Raw genomic sequence first — 22,926 nt, forward strand, 5'->3', positions numbered from 1 at the left:
GTCCACATCTACAGGCTTCATGGACAACTCCTCAGGTAGGTTTACTTCTTTTAGGACCTCCTTGGTCAGTGTTTTTGCATTTGGCTTCCAGGTAAAAATGTACCATTCATCTGAGAGATTAAATGGATTAATTCAAAAATATGATGAGAATGTGCTGTAGAAGTAGCCGGCAGTTCTCAACAACAAACTCCTGTTCATTATAGTCACAGGTGAATGAACGACTCCTTCATATTTCTCAAAACCAAGAGCATGGTCAGGGCTGAAATGAGAGGAGGGCTCTTCAGTGCTTGATGAACTATCATTCTTTCAGTGTAAAACTTGCTCACAGGGATTCGGAGTGAGTTTCAGTCTCCCATCAATACTTACAATTCCCCTTCAGAAAAAGAAAATAATCAATGAGCATGCTCCATGTAACTCCTCTCCAAAGTGTACGCCTCTGCAGAAAAGAAGCACTGTGTGTGATTACCTCCATAGAAATAAGGCAGTAAATGTGAGCCGATGCACGGTAAAGCACACAGGAGCAATAAGTAACAACATGTTCTGTGGAAAACAAGAGTTTCGAGCTGAAATGATTTAGCGCTTAATTGACTTCAATGAAAAAAAAAATTCAGTTACAACTGTCCTGAATCGAAGCTTCGTTTCCTTCCTGCCACTTTGCTGTCACTAAGCATTGGTTCCGCTGTTGTGTTTCCCACGGATGTTTATTGTGGTGCATATGATGCCAGGATCAACACAAACAACATTGAGAGTAGCTCAGAAGAGACGACAAAAAAGCAGAAAATGGCAATATGCTCACTTTTCTTCATTGGAACCATCACTTGCTCCTTTAAACTTTTAAGCTTTCACTCAAACATTAAAAATATTTGACTTATTTTTTTAAAGTCGTATGTTAGTTACATCTTAAGTTGTTAGTAAGTTGGATCCAAATGTGTTTGTAGATGTCGTTTGACTTTGTTGTTTATATTTTTCTATATACTTTTACACTGTTGTCATATATATATATATATATATATATATATATATATATATATATATATATATATATATATATATATATATATATATATATTTTTTTTTTTTTTTTTTTTTTTCTGTTTACTTTTATATTTTTTTGTGATTGTTGTGTAAAGGACAAGTTGTTTGTCATTTCCAGACATGTTTTTTCCACATTTTTTACTTTTTTTTGCTTAGTCAAATAATCATTTAATTAAATCAAAGAAAAACTAATCAATAGATTAATCTGTTACAACAAAAATCGATAAGTGCAGCTCCACAAGAGTTAGAACAACTTGCTATTCAATTTCTGCTGTAATATTAAAGTTTCAAGTAAAAAAAATAATTTAAATAAGCTTTTAGTTTTATTATTGCCTTCTCTAAATACCATAATCAAGTTAAATTGTCCAAAAACTACATCCCATCAACATCCCAGATTTGTTTTGCTCATAATTAATAGTCACCCTCTCACACTGTGCTGGTTTAGATGAGAAATGATGCAGAAGTAACCTTTTCCAAAATGAAAATGCTTGGATGTTGTCATGCGAGAGGATGACAAGGACTTTAGAAGTTTCCAGGAAATAAAACTTATTAAAACATTCATGCAGGGAACAGAATTAAAATCAATCAGTCCCCATCGCTTTGTCCTTACTGAGATCTCCCAGCTGGACATGTCCCAGGACATAGAGGCCGCTCTTTTTGATGTCGTTGATGAAGGTGATCAGTCCCACGCTGCTGCGGGGGTTGGACACCATCAGCAGGACCTGAGGACGCCAGAACTTGACGTGGTCCTTCCTCACATCCAACATCAGCAAATACTTACGTACCTAAGAGAGAAGACGATGATATATGAGGGGATGGCATTTAGAAGGGAGTGGAATTTCTTTAAGAGAGTGCTGCATTTACACTCACTGCTTGAATGCAGACATATAGCAGAGAGCTAATGTGTGATTTTATAAAGCCTGTTACATCTTCAATTCAGTGTTCTCTAAAACTTAATAAGTTTATTAGTAGCTAAACAGGCAAGTCAATTCACAGTAACTATTGTCAACAACTAACACCTTTTAGCTTAGATCGCTCAGTTTGCATTTAACTAGTTTATTACTGTTAACAGCTAATAATGAAGTACTTACCTCATATAATACCTAATATTTGTAATGAATGACACATTTTGGCCAATAATGTTAAATTTGTAGCATATAACTACAAATAAAAATTATTGTGTAATGTTAACTGTTCTTTTACCACTGGTAAAACAACAAGGCTAACACTGAAGAACTTACCTTAAATAATACCTAAGTGCACAAATACTAATAAAATGCATTATGTAATTTTAGCCATTAGCTTACAACTGGTAGGCTAAAAGCTAACAGGGAAGTACTTGGCTTACATAATAACAAATGTCTGTAATGAAAGACACATTTAAGCAAATAATATTCAGTTCTTCTTACAAAATTACTGATAAAAATAGAAAATAGACTAATGCCTAATGGGCAGCACGACTTCAGCCAGAATGAATGAATAAAAGAAATCATATGTTTTTAGCTAACGTAAATTATTTTTAAACTATTGCTAAAATGATTGTGTAATGTTAGCTGTTAGCAGGCTACCGGTGGCTAACAGCTAACAGGCAAGTATTCAGCCAACACAATGACTAATGTCAGTAACTCATCCCACTTTAATCCAATATCTGTGTCCTCAAGCATTTTGTCATCCAATACTGTCAAAATTTTACTTAACAATTGATTTCAATTCAATTAATGTTAAAAAATATTGTATAATGTTAGCTGTTAGCTTAGTATCTGGGTGCCTACCTAATTGTCAGAAGGCCCATTAGTTAGAAAATTAGTTTGGATTTAGTTGATAAATCTAACCCTAACCCTTTTCTGACTTACAGGCCTTCGGACAATAGGGCACCTCCCTAGTATCTGTAAGTCTTACAAAGTAACTAAGAGTCTGACTGTCCACAGTTCATCATACACTGTATGTTAATTACCACGGTTGGTGAAAGAGTGTTATCATCAGTGTTTTAGCCATGCTGCTGACAGCTGCTCTGACCTCAACACAGGTGACTAGGGCTGAAACTAAACACAAAGTGTACTGTAGACGATGGGTTTTGTGTACTATTCAGGACATAGTTTGTTAAAGGTGAGGAAAATTATGATGCAATTTTAATTTGTTGTATCATATTTGGTGATTCTAGTGGGAAAGTGATTTTACTGCATACCGGTACCCTCTAGATATTTAATGCTTAGTTTATGTTTTTTGGACTTTGCTTTATGATAGGGAATGAGCGTAGAAAGAAGTTTTATGGATCAACAGTGCATTCAGATTTGACACAAGGGAAGCACACAGCTTATAAAAGCACCACCCTCATTATAGAAGATAATAAATTAAGTTAAATTAATCAGCTCAGAAAAAAAAACATACTGGTAACGAACTCATTTGTGGTTATTAGAGAGATGTAATAGTATCTGCTCAAACAGGTACTCAGAGGCTCAAGGCAATGGAATCATCTGCTTTGAGTCTTACTGCACAATAGTATAATAATTAGCTGGAATAAAAGCTTGAGATAATCACAAAAGTAAAGAATAGTGTTAAACTAAGACGATTCATCAAAAATTATTTCATGCATTAGTTCCATTACCATAGGAGTATATAAGTGAGATCCCTGCTGATGTAGTAATAAAACTAGTTTAATGTACTACTGTAAGTGGCCACAGATCTCTGCAGCCTTTTTCCTCTGTGTTCCAAAGCCTAATCTAAGTTGATAATGAAGATTCATAAATAAAAAACATTAGTTGATGGTAGAATTTTGTTTTGCAGTATTTTCTTATTGTTTCTTTTTTGATGGCTTCAAAAACAGCTAAAGTGACACTTAGTTAAACAAGTCTTTGCCTTACTGTCTTGTCAATGTTTTAATGTTTGTGATTATTTTTATTGTTGTACTTTTTGAGGACATTTTTGCACATCCAGCTCTCTCTGATCCAGGTTTGTTCTAAGGTTTACTTATATCTTAAAAAGCAGATCTTGCATAGCTTTTTTTCTTTACTCCACATCATAATTTAATGATAATACTAACATTTTAGCCTTCCTGAATTCTACATCACAAGGTTGTAGAAAATGTGGTGTTATTTTGAACAACTTTTACTTTTGTGAAACACTTTATGAAACAATTCCTTATTTTTGGGAGGCACTTCACTAACCTTGCGACCCTGTGTGTAATGTATGCAGTCAAGTACTTGACAGCACAAGCCAGAGTCCTTTGACATTTTTATTTGAGGTGGCTGACTTAATTCTATTTCGCATACTGAAGTTAACCTACTAATGATAAAGAGCACCTGTAAGTCTATGAAAGCATTTAGTGTCAAGGGTGTGTGAGCATGAAAAAATCATTCATAGAGACTAAAAGACAGAATATATGACCTTTTCTTTAATTATTTCCCCCATACAGATGACATTTGACAACACCCCCTGTATCCTTAATGATGAGTTTTGACACCTCCATTATATCACTAAAGATGTGAATTGACGACCATTAGAACAGGTTCTGGTTTTTCACATGTAACAGAGGCTAGTGATAGCGCTGGAATTCCGAAGAGTGAAACTAACGAAGATGAGCATGCCGGTGATGCGTCTTCATGGAGCAGTGTAATGTCTGGTCAAACTATCGTGAACTTTACACTCAATAATGGAACTAAGTAACCCCAAAATTTGGATGTTGCTGAGGCTAGTTCACTGAAATATTTCAGTCTTCTTTCCAAGATGCTATGCGTCACAGAATTGTGTACATAACAGATACAGGTACTTTTTGTCAAGATGGCACCACTGTGCATGGCCTGCCATCCAGCTCTGCTGAGCTTGTGCTTGTTTACCTCCGCCAAGGAGGTTATGTTTTTGCCAGGGTTTGTTTGTTTGTCTGTCTGTCTGTCTGTCTGTCTGTCTGTCTGTCTGTCTGTTTGTTTGTCTGTCCGTTAGTGTGCAACATAACTCAAAAAGTTATGGACAGATTTGGATGAAATTTTCAGGGTTTGTTGGAAATGGGATGAGGAAGAAATGATTAAATTTTGGTGGTGATCGGGGGTGGGGGGGCCCACGGGGGGGGGGGGGGGTGTGGGGGGGGGGGGGGGGGGGGGGGGCACTGATCGTTAGTGTGCAACATAACTCAAAATGTTATGGACAGATTTGGATGAAATTTTCAGGGTTTGTTGGAAATGGGATAAGGAAGAAATGATTAAATTTTGGTGCTGATCGGGGGTGGGGGGGCCCACGGGGGGGGCCACTGATCAGCCTTGGCGGAGGTCTGCACTCTCCGAGTGCTTCTAGTTTCTCCTGTTACTATCATCTGTTATTCGAAATGCGACATCACTTTTGGTATATGATCGCTTGACACTGTTAAATATCCGTGCCACAAGGGTCCATTCACAGCCTGCTATTATTCTTCCTGTACATGTTGCCTCTCGGGTCCATCATCACAAAACACAATTTGATGATGATACATCTGCACTAGACTCTCTCCGCACCTGCCTATCAGACATTAAAGTATGGTTGTCTCAAAACTTTCTTCACCTCAATCAGAGCAAAAGTGAATGTATAATTTTTGGCCCTTCTGATTTGCACTGTAATGCACTATCTAACCTCCTACCAGCCCCTGTGAGCCAGGCTGTCAGGAACCTAGGAGTGATTTTAGACAGTCAACTGAATCCTGATAAACAGATCAATGCAGTTGTTAAAGCAAGTTTTTTCCAGCTTCGTTTTTCGGCCAAAGTGAAGCAGTGATCTGGAGAGAGCGATCCATGCTTTTATCAGTTCATGTCTTGACTACTGTAATACACTTTATTATGGCCTCACTCAGTCCTCACTCCATCGCTTACAACTAGTACAAAATGCAGCTGCCTGTTTCTTGACCAACTCCTTCATATACACCCACATCACCCCCATCCTCTCTTCTCTCCACTGGCTCCCAGTCCACCATTGCATTGATTTAAAAATTTTAATGTTTGTTTTCAAAGCTTTAAATGGTCTGGCTCCTCCCTATTTATCTGAGATTTTAACAGTTCACTGCCCCAGCAGAGCCCTCTGATCCTCCTCTCAGATGGTTTTGGATGTCCCCTGGTCCCAATATAAACAAAGGGGTGATTGCTCATTTGCTGTTGCTGCACCAAAGCTGTGGAACATGCTGCCTCCTTACGTACGAGTCCTCATCGACCTGCCCCTGTTCAAGTCCAGGTTAAAGACACACCCATTTAGACTGGCTTTTAACCCTTAGCACTGAGACACTATTAGGTTTTAATCTGTGGTCTTTTTTTTTTTTTTTTTTTTTTTTTTAAATCACTATATATTGTGTCCTATTGTTTTATGCATATTTATGGTACTTGACTAACCTGTTTCAATCTTATAATTTTATAATGCTTTTAGATGTAAAGCACTTAGGTCTTCTTCATGTTGTTGTAAAGTGCCATATAAATAAACTTTGATTGACTGATTGACACAGTACAGACCAGGTACAAACGGGTGCACACATATCAATACTGTATCTGGTGACATGAAATCTATATTAATAGTTTGACAACTATATGTGCAATTTTGTTTTGTTTATGAATACGGTGGTCATGTATTAGATGCTGAATGTGTTTTTAATTTTCTATTTTGCACCTGGCCGTTTTATACCTGCAAGTGAGTTGAATCCCACTGAAACCTCCATAAATGGATAGTCCAGAGTCTCAGGTTTCCAGAGATATATACTATGTCTATATTTCAATGAAGTTAATAAGTGTGAAAGTCATTTATAACCACTCGTGGAGGTTTGTTTTCTTTCATGCAAATATGTTCCATGGGTAGCTCTTAGGCCTGTAATGGTACACGTACCGAACCAAACCATTTCGGTACACACCTGTTCGGTTCGGTACACAGCTGTACCGAAACGGCACAGTATGTTGAGAAAAAGAAAAAGGAACGAAAGACGTCGTTCGATGCAGAACTTTAAATCCGCGCAAGTTTCACACAGACATATGGAAGGATGCACACATTGACCCGAAATATGAAATAGCAGCTGATACAAGCTTAAAAAAAAACAACAAATATGATGTGAACCTGGAAGGAAGAGACTGCAGACCCTCCATCATCAGTACAGTCCAGTTTGGATCAGCTCAGGTTCAGGTGAAAGACAACGAGGAAAGAGACGTTAATAAGACAGACGTTTGGCCCCTAGGAACTACAGTAGTTCTAAAACACTTACACTAGCTCTGTCTGTCTGTCTGTCTGTCTATCATGCACGCTGCATAATAGAGGAATAAATAGAACGTTGAAAGTATGTAAAGTTTCACTTTCGTTTCACGACAGCGTTCGTTACGTTAGTTATGGACCGCACCAGGTATATAACTATGCGCCCCCCCTATACCCCCCGCCTCTGACAAAAAAAAAAAAAATCCCCCGTGCACACAGGCACACACAAATACACACAGTGTCCTAAACAGTTTGTTCTCTGTCCTAAAATAAATAATTTGGTTCATTGTATTGTCAAAGTTTCTCTTCAGTTTGTTTAAACAGAATACCAGTTTACCCTCTTCTTAATGTTGCATGGAATTTTTATTATGCATTATTTATTTATTTATTTATTATTTATTTATTTGTATTATTTATTATGTATTTGTTATTTTTATGCAGAATGTGAACTGACAGAACTGTGATTAGATTTTTCTTGTTTGTTCGAAACTACCTTTCAGGGAAAAGTGCAATACTAATGTTTAAAATACATTTAGTAATATTAATAATTTATTTTATTTTCTATTTGATTTGTAGCAGCAGAATTATATTATTCCTGTTTTTCTATATTCTATTGTCTCCAAAAATTGGGGGAAAAATGTTAAAAAATTCATAAATGCATTAATTGACATTTTGAGGGGTCTTCTTTCTTCCCGTACCGAACCGAAAAAAAAAAAAACGAACCGTGGCTTTGAAAACCGAAAACGTACCGAACCAAAAATTTTGTGTACGGTTACAGGCCTAGTAGCTCTAGTAACATATATATGGGTTACTCCTAGTAGACGTCCAAGGGGGAAAGAGTTAACACATGTCTCTTGGAAACTTTATGAAAGTGCCAAACTGAACTCTTGTAGTGAACTTTAACTCTTATAAAATTCAGGGGTTGCACCAGAAAAGACTAATTTAACATAAAATTAGTATGATCAGAGTTAAGCTTGGGTTAAAATAAATTAAATCAGATTTAAAGTATGGAGAGAAATGGTGTACATCCAAGTTTATTGACCCAAATTAAAACATAAATATGTGAGTGTTGTCAGGACTTACCTCTGCTCACTAAGTAGGAAATAAAAGAGGCTGAAAACTATTAAATGTCAGCTGCTCTGAATTAAACCTTCAGTGTGTGATGGCACTTTGACCTTACTCTACAAATATTTCATGACTACCTTTTAGCATACTGTAATTCAAGTTGTCTAAAGGGAAACAGGACTTCTGCTCCTGTGTAGAAAATCGACCCTAGGACAGAAGGGTCTGGGAAAGTTTTAACTAATCACAGAATTTTGCATAGAGAGACTTGATTAAAGTGCAAATCTGGCTACTTTAATTACCAATTAAGTTTCTGTAAGATGCAACTGTTCTCTTAATATATAGTCTTCTGTTAGGTGGTGAGATATAAGTAACATGGCTGCTCCAATGATCATGATACTTTGGCTTCACTTTTCCATAGCAGCTTGAAACAGCATCATATCATCTACATTTATATTTCCTGTTTTGATTTGTACTGACAGGAAAGTACTGCATAGGTAAGGTGTGTGTTGTCTAATTTAGGCATTTTTTATCATATTTTTTCATTTTTATCTCGCAGATTAAATAGTAAACATGTAATGCCTAGTAGACAGAGAAGCTCTTATTCATTTTCCTTTGTAAAAACTAAAAAAATTAAGATGAAAAGAGGTCGGTCCCTTAATTTTCTTTGAGGACCTTCATTTTTTTTGTCCAATCCATCTCAAAATGTCAGCCATTATAAAAGTGAACCTTCTGAAGTCTAAGTTTACTGTTAATGCTGGATCACCTTTAAACTGTTTAACAATTAGACTGAGATTTAATGGGGAGGTACTTCTGTTTTTCACCTATACATTTGTTGTACTTTTAAATCAATTCCTTAAAGACTAAAAGACAAAGACTCAGATCAAAAGCTTTGTAGCTTGACACTCAAACATCTGTGATTTGTCCCAAAGTTCCTACATGATAGTGCTATATTAGCACTATCACAATACATGTACACAACACTGGAAAAGGGCTGTCATCATTTGGATTCAAACCACATGTTCATGAGGTGGCACCATTAAGAAAATGTAACCATGTGGAACCAAATATTAGATCTAAACCTACAGTCTGCTGACAATGATTAAGACTCATTTTATGCCTTCACCGGAATTAATGACCATCAACTGAGAGAAGACATGTTCACCATGTTAAATCCCTGGCTTACACTTAGAATCAGCTCTTTGAGAACTGAAGGTCAGCTTTAAACAATAATTGAGTGTTTTTCAAGACTTTACACTGTAGAAGGGAGCGTGCACATAAAATAAAGATACTGTGATGTAAACACGATGGATTATGATGTGAGGAAGGTAAACTTGTAGCATTTGGACAGTGAGCAGGAAGTGTAATCAATTAAAGTACCTGCAGTCAATTAATGTCAGGTACTTTTGGCTATAACACACCCCTTAAATAGTAAGAAGCTGTTACAGTAAAAGACAGTCACTTGAGAATGACTTAAAATACTTTCAACATCTGAGGTAATGATATAAAATTGTAATGCTCCTCTTGTGTTCAGCACCACTTTGGGATTTAGTGAAAAGAGCTAGAACAAATCGGTGGAGGATAATGACCATTTCAGCTACACAGCAAGTTCACATCAAGGTCCTAAAGTTGTGTGTGTCTATACAGCCATCAATCAAAAATGAAGATGCAACCATTTCTGACATGATTATCATCATAATCTCCATAACTGTTTTCATGCTCTTGGATGGCTGTAAAAAACAAAAAGACAAGTCCCAGAGGCGAAGTCCAACTGCCTCTACTCATCTAATCATCTGTCTCTCCTTATCTCTCCATTTCCCCTGTCTTCTCATCCATCAGGCTATCATCATTTCTGTGTCGCTTCAGTCTCATCCATCACTTAGTTTCTCGATCACTCATCTCCTCTCCCTGCTTATATTCTGTCCCTCCCCTGATACCATCAGCGTTTTTTTTTTTTTTTTTGCCTCAGTTTGTCTTCGTCTTCGCTCTCTTTCCCTCCTAAACACTGTTGTCAGTCGCTTGTTATCTCCTGTTGTGTTTTTGTTGTGAGCTCTGTCTCCGTTCCCTGCTTCAATGTCACCCAGTTGGCACACAGCCATAATGGCTGCTGAAGGAGGAACACGAGTGCATGTACACGATATGTACATGCACACACATGGCCTTCCCTGCTAGACCTATTAATGTTGGTGTTTTAGGTGAGAGAAACAGCGGGGGAGAGAGGAAGAGGAGGAGAGAAAACAGATGAAAAAAGGGGGAAGAAGGTAGAGAGAAAGCGCAATAAGTTAAGTGGTTGTAATAATGTTCTCCCTCCTGACAAGCTGCTGGCAAACCACCCTCGCTCTCCCTGCCCATAACCCCTGCCCACAACGTCTTGGCAGCTATTCCCCTCGGCAACAGGCCCTGCTGGCAACCGAGAACCCCTCTCCTTGAGAGCAACAGGCCCGGCAGATAGAGGACATGGAGAGCTGGATGATGTAAAGCTCTGTATGTTTGAGAATGTGTGTAATAAATGTAGAGAGCGAAGGGAAAAGATGCAGATATATGTGTGCGTGAGTGTGTGTCTGGTAAAGCTGATATAAATGTGATAGATAGCAGCTGTAGGAATGACAAGGTGGTGTTGTAGGTGTGAGACAAGATGGAGAGAGGGAAAATGTGTGTGTTTGTCTGCTAAATGCAAAGCACTTGGCTGAGGGAAAGACAGCAGAGATCAGTCTGTGTGTGTGTCTGCATGTCTCTATAAACCTGATAGAACGATTGCTTGGCTGAGGTACAGGCTCTTGTAAAGCTGAGGGGATGAGATTTTAGTTGCTCCAGTAATGACAAGGCAGTGTTGAGGCAGTGTGTGAGTGTGTCTGTGTACATCAGACCTGGTGGAAAATGAGAGCCTGGCTGATGTAACCCCAGCTGGAGGTGGGACTGAGGTAGTGAATCAGCAGAAGCAGCAGCAGCATGAAGGCGATGCTGGCCGAGGCGTAGATGGCGTTGATCAGGAACATCATGACGGCGCAACCCACGATGCCCAGCACACACGTATGCCAGGTGAAATAACGAAACGTGGGCCTGGGAAGAAAAGAGCATAGATGGAGGCATTAAATATAGAAGCAGATTTAATTTTAGTCCATGTCAAACCTTAAAGTGTACCTGTACTAGTCATGCTTACAACATTAATTGCACTTTGTGTATTACTTGTAAGCAAGATAGGTGCAAATTCAGTAAAAAGAAAAAAAAACAAAACACCGTAAATGCACCACACTGGACCTTTTTATTACATGAATTACACGTGGGGGCAGAACCTATGGGGAGCAGCCACTGCCAGCCAGAAATGACGTACCCTCGTTGATTCCAGGTGATGGAGTGAAGGCAAACAAGCAGCAGTGAGTGAGATTAAGCGGAAAGTACGCTTCACGCTTGTTGTTTGTGCAGCCTTTAGCTTTGCACTCCGCTACTGTCCTAGAGACGTGACCCAGCACTGGCTGATAATGTGTCATCTTAGACTGGTGTCTGCTGCATGCGGTCAGTGACCAGTCCATCTCAGCCCAGGTAATCTGACAATACAACGTTACTACATCATTACTGGTGCTGGAACAGCACAATAACAGAGGCAGCATGAGCACACTTGACAATGAGCAATGATGCAAGTTACCTGACGGAACCGCTGGTATAATACGTGATCTTTTGAAATAGCTAGCAATGAAAACTCACTACAGGTGTCATTTTCATTTTATGCTCAAATCAGTCAGGTTTTCCTCATTTGCAAAGATGTTGAGATACAGAGAAAAAAACAAATGTGTAGATCCCTCCTGAATATTTACTAACTGTTTACATTTCAGTGTTGCTCCATATTGCTGCATCTGCTTCATGAGAATGCATTTTGTGTTTGTCATTTCCACCACAGCTCACTGTTTTGAGCTAAAAAATTGCTCAAAGAGAGTTTCCCCCTGGGTCTACCCCGTAGTTGCTGACATTTTGTGTCTGTTTGTTTAAGCAAGTAGTGTAGTGCTTTTATCAGATATTTTCCCACAAAGATACCTCCCTGGCTGCTTCTACTTTAAATGATATTTAAGGCTAGAATCACTCTAGTTGCACTGGCAGCCTGTCAGTGGCAGCTTCCAGTGTGTTCTGTCATCCTGCGTGTGTGTCATCCAGGACAGGGCCGTATTTGTTTTACGACAGGACCGTAACTGCAGCATCTAATGGTCTGATATGAACAGAAGTGGAGTAAATGTTAAACTACAGGTGAACTGTGTTTTCAAAAATATTTTTGGGTGATTTTATATATCAGTTGTCAGCCTGTCACTGTTGAGATGTCAAACAACAGTAAAAAAAAATATTAAAAAAAAAAGTGAAAAAACAACAATGAAGCAGAGTGCTTTTAATTTTTAAAAATTATTTAATGAGTAGTTTAAATCCTCCTAAACTTGTATTTGCTTAATCAACCTAAGTTTATTCAGTTATGTTTAACAATTATGTTTACTTTGGCCCAAAAGCATCAACTATCTCAATAAATATATTGTCCAATTATAAAAATAACGGTGTAATGCAATGAGGATTTTTGAAGGCTCATAAAATAGGAGTAGTTCTAAGTAGGGGAATGCCAACAACTGATTAATTGGCCAAAATTACCCCAACCCATTCTTCAAAACATAACTTTTAATACCCCTCGCCCAAATATAGTGTAAGATTCTGTTGAAAGTTACTGTCGTATAATTTAGATTACATTGTCTTTGTGTAAAATTTATTACATACATATTTTTATTTGAAAGTACTCAGATATTAAAACTGCGTATGACTTTCATCATCAATTTGTCATCAAATCTGTAAAACCCAAGTCATAGCCTAGTATCACAAATCCATAAGTTTTTCCGTGATTACGCACCTGAATCTCTTTTCTCATGGTGAACAATTTCAAAGTATACTCTACCATAAACAATCCATTTGTTTACAAATAGAGCCGGTAGGTCACGCGGGCATTTTTGGAAATTTGTTGCGATGTGCATTGTGGGAAGTGGAGCTCCACGCAGCCATATTATGGCTGCAGCGGCAACAAACATGGAAATGGCTTCATTGCCTCTTGTTACTGCAGCTGCGTGGAGCTCTGCTTCCCACAATGGAGGGATGAAAAATACCCATCCATCCGTTTTTTAAACTGCTTAGTCCTCGCAAGGGTCTCTTGGGTACCCATTACCGCTACAGATGGGTGAAGATGGAGTACACCCTGGACATGTTTCCAGTTCATCACAAAACTGACATATACACTCACATTCACACCTACGGACAATTTAGACTGACCTGTTAAATATGCAACATAAGCTTAATCATAACATTGACTTGAACAACTGATGAAAAATTGCATTTTGTAGAGCCTGAAGGTATGACCAATAAATACCAAGGATGTCCATATAAGGAGTTGTATATCATCCCCATAGCAATTTACTAAAGGTGCAGCTGTGGCAGAGATCTGTGTTCCATGAGCTCTAAGGCTTAACCTATTAAGGTGCATGTCTTAGGACGGAGGGAGGAAGTTGGAGTACCCGAAGAGAACCCGTGCAGACACAAAAGGAGAACATGCAAACTCCCCACAGAAAGGCCCACACTGGCCGGTCCTGGAATCTGACCCAGGACCTTCTTGCTGTGAGGGGACAGTAACATGCACAACACAGCGATCTAATCTAAACAGATTTTCATCCTGAGGCTAAATTTAGCAACATCTCTGCTTTTCTGTGTTCCATGTCTTACCAAGCAGTGGTTTCTAATTTAGCATTTTGTGGCATTCAGTGTTCTATTCCCTTTAGTCAATGTCTGGTCAAAGTTGGAACTGAGCCACAGATATTTAATTCAGAAGGCTTTGACCCATCTGCAAATCAAACTCCCTATTTTGTTTTTAACATAATATAATTAATTCTAGGTTATATATTGTAGTGAACCATGAATCTAAATATGCAAACACTTAAAATGCTGGTATTGAATAGATCTTTTATTGAGCTTGTAGGTTATGAAAAGTTCTGTTTTTTTCTATAACAAATCTCTTTGGAGACAAGATGCAGGCAGGAAAAGCCTTTTGATTACCTGCTCGCTCCCTCCACACACCTCTGAGGAGGGACTTCCCAAATGTCAGTTCTGTTTTTTTCACCAAGTTGGATTTATGATCCCATAGAGGATTTCAGAGAGAAGGCAGCTGAAATAGAAATTATGATTCTCCTAACATGTCTATGTAATTCACCTGGGTTAACAAAAAGCCAGCAGAGCTGTTTTTATACTGAATTATTTAAGTCTGCCTAGAGTAAAAAAAAGAAAATGAAGAACATTTTCAGTCAGAGTATTAGTACTTACTGACCTTATTCCCACGTTATCAAGGCCACTTACAGAAGGCTAGGTTTTTTCAGATCCTGTATTACCCTCTACATTCAATCATCTTCAGCAATTTCATAAGAGTAAGACAGCCATCTGGAAAATGAAACCAGCTTTCATTAATGCAGAGAAAAGCTTTCAAAAGTCTACTACACTCATTAGAGAATTTTACTAATGGAGAGTTTTATTATTGCATGATGGGCTGAATGCCCTGGCAGAGACTTTTTCTATTCTAAAGGGACTAGTATTCTGTTTGTAAATTTGGGGAATAAAAGTGGCTGTAAAAACAGGTACACATTTAAAGATGTAAGACTTAAAACATATGAGCAAAAAGAGGAAAAAAAAAAAAAAAAAAAGAAAATCAGCTTGTAATATTACAGCCAGTTTTTCTGAAAATCATTATTTTGAGCTGGCTGTTGGACACTGATGCTGAGGCTCTGCTTCTGGCTACTTGTTTTTTCAATGTTTGTGAGAGAAGCTTCAGCAGATATCTGACCTTGTTGTACTCCTGAACCACACAACTGCTGCAAATCAAATATTAATTACCAGGATGTGTCAGCATATAGGAAGCAGACATACATATTTGCAAGTGTGTTTAGGAGACAGTAATCATGTGCTTATAAAAGCAAGGTATGGATTAGTAATACATGTTTGTAAGGCACTGGTCCATTATGTGTCTCCAGAATGGATCTTGGCATTGACTTTAAAAGTGAGAAATTAACAATATTCTAATAAAAGATATTCATTCTTTGTTTTGATGACAGAGGTGGAGGGGACTGTCTAAGACATTATTGTAAAATCACTCAATGGTGTTCAATTAGGTTAAGAACTGGTGACAGTGAAGGCCACAGCAAATGATTCACATAATTTTCATACACCTGCAAGGTCAAGGAAGTTCTGTTACAACCTGCTCACATATTGGACATAAACTAGCAATTCATACAGGCATCTTTTTATATGTATGCAGGTACTGTGTTACCTGCATACATAAGTGCGTGCTTCACTAAGGCATGAATGAGTTCAAAAGTTCACAGTTGGAAGCATCACAGCAGAGGGAAGCACGCATGTTTTTTGAGGATCATGTAATTGACCCTTGTAATAAATGCAGCCTTGTGGAAAATGAGCAAGGCGGGTTTTGACAATGGAAAGTCACTAGGCTACAGACACATTAGAATTATATAAAAATATCTGCAGCTGAACATGACACAGTAGGATGGAGCCTACACTTGAGGAGGATCCGATTTCAAAAGGTTAGAAACTTAGAAAAACTCGCTACTTTTCAAATACGTCTGCTGAAATTTCAATATTCCTGCTGTGATATCAGATATAATATCAAGTATGAGTTAGAAGAGTTTTATCATGTGCAACTTTGTACATTTCCCTCGTGTTACATAGATGTTAAATGAAATAGACCAACTCCATTTTAAAGTAAACTCATTGCTGTTTTGACACTTGAAATATTACTTAACATTTAAATTTTTTAACATTCAAGTAGGGATGTAACAATTACCAGTACAATGATAAACTGTGGTAAAATTCCAGACAGTTAGTGTTACCATTTAAATTGTAATTAGCATTAAAACTGCTCAATTACCGCACTTTGAAAACTCACGGTGATACAGCTCATTTCCTGGAGAAGCAGCAGCACTCCAGGCACCCATGCCCATGCGTTGTATTTGCATAAACATGGCTGAAGGCAGGCGCATGGACAACGCTCCAGAGATCCAGGGATCGCGAGTGCACAGATCTCTGTCCCATACATCTCTCTCTCATTGTGACATTGTGAATGATTTGATATGGAAAATGGTCAAACAAGCTCCACTATGACCTGTCCAAATACTTTTTTTCCCACTCAAAAAAACACTCAGGAATCGACAGGAGAATTGATAAGGAATTAGACTGGTAAATAGAATTGACACTTGCATTGGTATTGATAAAATCCTATCAATTCCCACCCCTAGTGCAGATATCTCTTATGGCCATAAGGTGCCATCTTTAATGCACATTTGTATGTTTGGTGTTTATGTTAATACTTTAATGTTTCTGCCAACAGAAAGTAAGTGTAATTGTTATTTTTTTAAATTTTTTTTCAAAATACAACTTGGTTATATTATTTCAGTGTGTATAAGTACTTTTTGAACATTTTGAGCACATTTCAACAATACCACAACAATAATGATAACCGTGATAATTTTTGTCACAATATCCGTAATACGAAATTTTCATATCGTTACATCGCTAAATTCAAGACATTTCAACAATCAAGAGCAAGAATAATTATCATAAAATGTCCTTTCTGAACAGGGAGTTAAATATAAAGCATCACACATGAGTTGGGTTGCTTAATATGAGCCTGCTCTGTGGGTTTTATTAATATAACTAATCTCTGGGTCTTTAAAATTAAATTTCAATCAGTTGACACTTTAATTAAAATTCAATCAAGTGATATTTTAATGAGACTCCATGACTATGAATTCCAAAATGCTTTACTCTCATCAGCATAGAGAAGCTTTCGAAACAACATTTAGACATTAAAAATCACTTCTGAATGTTGTACTAATGACACAAATTCAGGTTTGTAATGACTGACAGCACTGAGTAAAATCCATGCACTCACTGTAATGATTTCTCTAGTGCAATAGTAATAAAACATATCGACACAAAGTTAGAGGCTACATCAAATCAAAATGTATGACTTCTTCGCTGTGTACACCTGCTGTCTCTAAACTTTCCTTTTATTTCTCCTCAGCTTGATCGTTTGGCATCAGTAGTACCCACTATGCACTCATCTTATTCCTTTCGCTGTCGAATTGAAGGGTGGGTGTAATTATGATAAAAGCTCACCAACCCAGTGAGCCCCCCCCCACCCCCCACCCCCCCACACACACACACAATTTCTTTTGTCTCTCTGGTCCCTTGGTACAATCACCCTGCTCGCACCCCTTCTCCTATCGCTCTTGCTCTCCAGTGACTGATGTCACTTCGCTGATGCAGCAAAAGCAGACTTAAAATAATCGCCGCCAATCAACTCCTTAGAAACATTAAAGAGAGAAACAGAGAGCAATGAAGATGGAGAGAGTAGAGCCGGCCTGTAGCCAAAAGATATGTCATAATGGAGAGGAAGCGAGGACAGAAACTTTATCCTCTCCCTCAGACATGCACACATGGGGTGGAGATGCCAGATCCTATAAGTGACAGGGTCAGCGAGTGTATGAGACGTTACGTCAGACATCATTGGCGCAACGACAGGAGAGTCATTTGACCTTAAGAAACCTGAGATCTCTTCATACTGGATGAGCCTGATACAACACCTACCACCACTCACCTTTATAGAAACACTGTGTGTGACAGGTTAAACCTCAGGTCATGTTGTTACCTGATAAGCAGTGTTTTCATTAATTATATAGACGGTGCTGCCCTGCTCTAGAGAAAAAGTCCTGCCCCTTCTGATGTGCACATTGAGACCTATTGAGACCTGAAAAAATATGAACAGCAGTCAATAGTGAGAGATCCCCCTTTACTATCAATCAATCAAATTTTATTTATATAGCGCTAAATCATAACAAAAGTTATCTCATGACACTTTACATATAGAGCCAGTTGAAATCACCAGATGTTTGCCAATGAAAAGATAATTTTATGAGCCCAGAAAGATGTACTTTGCTGTAAGTAGGGGTGGGAACTGATAGGATTTCAATATCAATGCCATTGTCGATTCTGCTAATTCCTTATCAATTCTCCGTATTGATTCCTGAGTGTTTTTTGAGTGGCAAAAAAAGTTTGACAGGTCATAGCGTGTGTGTGTGTGTGTGTGTGTGGGGGGGGGGGGGGGGGGGGGGGGTATGGGACAGAGGAATGCACCACTACTTCATACTGGGAAATGAGAGAATCGTTAAGAATTGATGATGCTGGAGGTGTACAATAAGTTGGAACCAGTTTTCAATTCCCACCCCTAGTCATAAGGATATTAAAGTACCGTCCATTTTTGTGAGAAATGTCTCAGTGGACTGCATCTCTTACTGCATGTGATATACGTCAGCAATAGCAACAACCTTCGCATAACTCACCATGTTCTTCAAAAGGGAGGTGAAAAAGTGTTAAAGGATGTGAAACTTAATAAGTATGCTGATACTGAAACTGAACAGATTGTGGAGAGGGACATTTAGGATGACGTCACCTCCCTGACTTTCTGGTGTGTAATCTTTCACAGTCTGAAAAGTATTAAAAACAAAGTGTGACTTTCTTGGCTTGTCAAATTATCTTTTAAATTGACATCCTATGTGCAAAAAAAATGTTGTCATGATTCAAATGGGATCAAAAAATAACTTGTCTCTCACCATTGACTATAATGCAATATTTTTCATAAATAAAGCCAAAGGGGTAGAACCATCAGGGACAGGACTTTGGCTCTCTATAGTTTATTTTCTTCCATAAAGAACTGAAAATATTGTGGTAAGTCTCACTCTTAAAAGTGTGATAAAATGTCTATCACACAGAGCCATAGTGCTGAATACCAAGCAGAGCATCTATTCATTCACACACTATCTGTTCGTCTTTGCAGTCTCTTACATAGCTGGGCCCACCTCTACACATTAGTCCTGTGACAGCACTGGTAATAGATCTTAAGCCATCTATTGTCATTCTTGAACAGGAGTAAAAACTAACATATTGATGAACACTCCCCAAGAAAGGTTTATGCCTACAGTCAGTCAGTCATAGTGGTAGTGTCATGGTTTAGGGATACATGATGCTGCTGGTACTCAAGAGCTCAAATTCAGTGATAGGATAATGGATTTCATTATGTACTCTAACATTTTTAAGGAGAAGATGGTCCTGTTCCTGAGACATCTCTGTGTATTTCAATTTGAAAAAGACCCCCAGCATTGCCCCAGGCTGACCACTGCCCTGGTAAAGGGGTGGCATTACATGTCACCTGTTAGGAACACAATTCAGCACCCACGGGGACTGAAATACAAGGTGGAAGAGCATTGAGTGTCAAACATCAGGTGGCTCAGAGAAGTCGTCACAGCACAGGGAAGAACAGCTGAGCAAACACCTGTGCAACTCTTTGAACTCAGTACCCAACCTGGGCAAACGTTCTGTTCTGACACAAAAGACTGTCACTGCGATCAGATAATACAGCTGTACCTTTGTTTTGTGAAGTATCAGTTTTGTATGTACAAATCAGAGATATGTCCACTGTGTAAGGTTAGGCTACTGCCTCTAATGCAGTTGTTTCAAAAGTCACATGCAAGAAATGATTTAAGAAGTATAAAGGGTGGACTCACTTTTGGGAGGTACTTTGCAGAATGCTGTAACTTTAGTTTAGTTCCATATTAAGCCACCCGATTATGTGTTTTAACTTTGGAGTTTTTGGAGTTAAGATCTGTCAATGGACAGGAGCAACAGTGCAGTTTTCTGCCTGCAAAGATTAGACAATAACTTGCTGACTAATCTAAATTAATTTTAATTAACTAATTAATTAAAAATCTAGATGAATTAATTCTCTGAATGAATTCTCTAATTGCAGTGTCTTAATTTATTTATTTTTTTCTATGACTGTTAGCAGAGCATGAGAAAACAAAGTAAACAACAATAAAAACAATCATTAGTTGCAGCCATGTGCAGTTTCACCTGTGGTATGAATTTGGAAAAAAAACACTTCTGACTCGAAGTGAAATTGAACATAAATGAGACAAGCTTAAAACCTTTTTTTTTTTTTGCAAAAAACCCTAATATTCCAGCTTTCACTTATTAATTTATAAAAGACTTAACCATGAAATTTGTTTGTCTTCTCTGTTTAATACATATTCATACAAAACTGATCACAAACCAAAGGACTAAGCTCTGACATCATGGTTCGTACTGTCACACATCTTTAGTCCCATCTACCGTCATTATCAGATAATTAGTCTCTAACAACCGATTCTCTTCCATTCATCCAATGCAAATGATGATCCATCTGGATTTTTACACACCCCAATCTCACTTCAGTCAAATAACTCTGACTTATATTTGTACAAAGGCCAGTCCAAGCAGAGGACAGAGTGTTTGTTTTCTGAGCTAATGGTTCAGCTGGTCAATTGGCACATTATTACAAAGACAATTAAGGTGGCAGCAGAGAAAGCGGCTGTAATTTGGACATCAGATGGTGCCGAGGTGGTAAAAAGAGTACAAATACTGCCAGTTGCTGTTGCTTTTCAGTCCAGTCTGAGTGAAGTCCATCTCCTGCATGTGACTGAGTTGCCCACTTTCCACAAACGTCCATTGGCATCAGTGTGCAGCGCTCAGTTATTTCCTGATTCCTGGCCAGTGACCCTGTGACAGTTTGTGTATGTGTGTTTAAGCTGCTCGTGATGCCCATGTAGCATCAGCAGTAGGAAACATGGCATTCTCAGAGGAACTCTCTACACAGCTGGAGCAACTGCTGATAAAGCTGTGGCCAACAGAAGCCTCCTCACACAAAACACACACAAGGATAAAAATGCAAACACATAAGGGGAAATTTTAACCAACATGGACAAAGATACTAGAGTCCAAGAGGAAGATGCACTTGCACAGCAGTGATTAGGAAAAAGAAAAACCACCCAGTGCATCTTGGATCTCAAACACACAAACCTGCATAGCTTCAGTTTCCTGCTGTATCCCAACACCCACAAACACACCCAAACACAGACACACTTAACAAGCAGGCATCTTTTCCGCTACATCATAATTTCAATTCCTCCCCTCCCCTACACAACAGCAAATTTAAGGGAAAGGGAAATATTTCTGCTAAATTAGTTATGCTAATTACAGAGCAGTTCTCAGGGGGAGAGACGGCGCTAAATGGCTTTTAATTCTTTTCGCCTGGAAAGAGATGTAGGAGAGCGCCAGACAGAGCGCGGAATGAAAGAGGCAGAGAGCACAAGCAAAAAAAAAAAAAAAAAAAAAAGTAAAAAAAAAAAAAAAAGACTAAACCGATAAACACACAAACAGCTGCCGTTACAATTTGCCCGGTGACACAGCAACAATGAACTAACAGAATTAACAACTCAGAGGGAAAAGGGGGAGGAGGCCCAAAGCAGGCAGCCAGCCAGACAACAAGTTGCCTTATCTGCTCCAGGGGCCCAGGGTCCACCGCCGTCCCCCAACAGGGAGAGGGCAGATCAGCAGTATAGGAGAAGTTCTGCAGCTAACTTTGTGTCCTGTAGCCTTTGCCAGCGGTCACAATGTGATAGCAAGGCATGAGCAGATAGCATACAGTGCTGTGTATAGAAGGCACCGGAGGAAACTGGGAGAAAATTATTTATTTATTCTGTCTCAGTCTGCAGTATCCACTTTCTCATGAAAGTATGCACATTTAGTTTGTTGGCTGAACAAAATCTTTAGGGCTCTCGATGTGGAACCTATAAAGAAATGTTTAAATTGTTTTAATTACAGTATCTAGCTATGAAATGTACATTTTGTAGTGTAAAGTCTGTGGCCTGAGGGTTGATGAACTAAGATGAAGAACGAAGGAACAAAGAACCAGCTATGTAGTTCTGTGACAGTTAAAGCAACATGGAAGTCATGTAATTACATACAGAAATGCAGAGGAGTGAGCACATTATGCACAGCAGATTATATACTGATAGTCTGTTACTTATATACATTTATCTACATTACATAATCACCATAAAACTATCAGAAAATCTATTTTATCTTCTTTGCTGAGTATGTATTTTAATCTTAGCTTTTTTTAATGAAAGAACATGTACAATTCCATCCCTGACTTTATGCAGTGATTTTAATTCAGCTGTGAAACCTTCACTATTTTCTATAGTTTATTTCTTTCACTCTTAAGACCTTACCTTCATTTCACTTTACAACTGGTGAATAAATCCCAGCGATTGGGAGACCATTATTACAAGAGAAAAGTTTATTGATTTCAGAATTATCTCCCAGCCCCTTTTATTCTTTGTGTTATTTACACTGTTTGTTGTATCCTGATTTCAACTAGACCTGACTGATACGGCCTTGCTGTAGGAAGCGGCAAATTTCCTAACATGTCTCAGGACTCACATCCGACTGTAACTGCAGAGGAATTCATAACACCAAATGCAACGCTGGAGGCAATCTGTCATAGCAATAAAGTGATAAATGGTGTTTGAATGGTTTCTTTAGAAGCAATTATCATGTTTAAAATGTATTTCAGAGCCAGTGACTGAGTTTAATCAAGGAGGCTATACAAAAAACAATATAAGTTATTGGATTTTTATAACTTAAAAAAAAAAACCAACAAAAACACACACACACAAACACACACACAAACACACA

At 38.2% G+C, this 22,926-nt stretch overlaps 1 protein-coding gene across 1 annotated transcript in view; it reads right to left on the reverse strand.

Moving 5' to 3' along the window:
* Positions 1-22,926, reverse strand: part of LOC115431964 (solute carrier family 12 member 9) — a 73,365-nt gene that overhangs the window by 6,663 nt on the left and 43,776 nt on the right. The window contains exons 10-11 of the mRNA XM_030152701.1: positions 11,148-11,340; positions 1,646-1,820 (exon numbers count right to left, since the gene is read on the reverse strand). Coding sequence (XP_030008561.1) covers positions 1,646-1,820; positions 11,148-11,340 — 368 coding nt within the window. The remainder of the gene's footprint in view (positions 1-1,645; positions 1,821-11,147; positions 11,341-22,926) is intronic.

The sequence above is a fragment of the Sphaeramia orbicularis genome, chromosome 13 (assembly GCF_902148855.1).
Source record: "Sphaeramia orbicularis chromosome 13, fSphaOr1.1, whole genome shotgun sequence".
NCBI lineage: Eukaryota > Metazoa > Chordata > Actinopteri > Kurtiformes > Apogonidae > Sphaeramia > Sphaeramia orbicularis.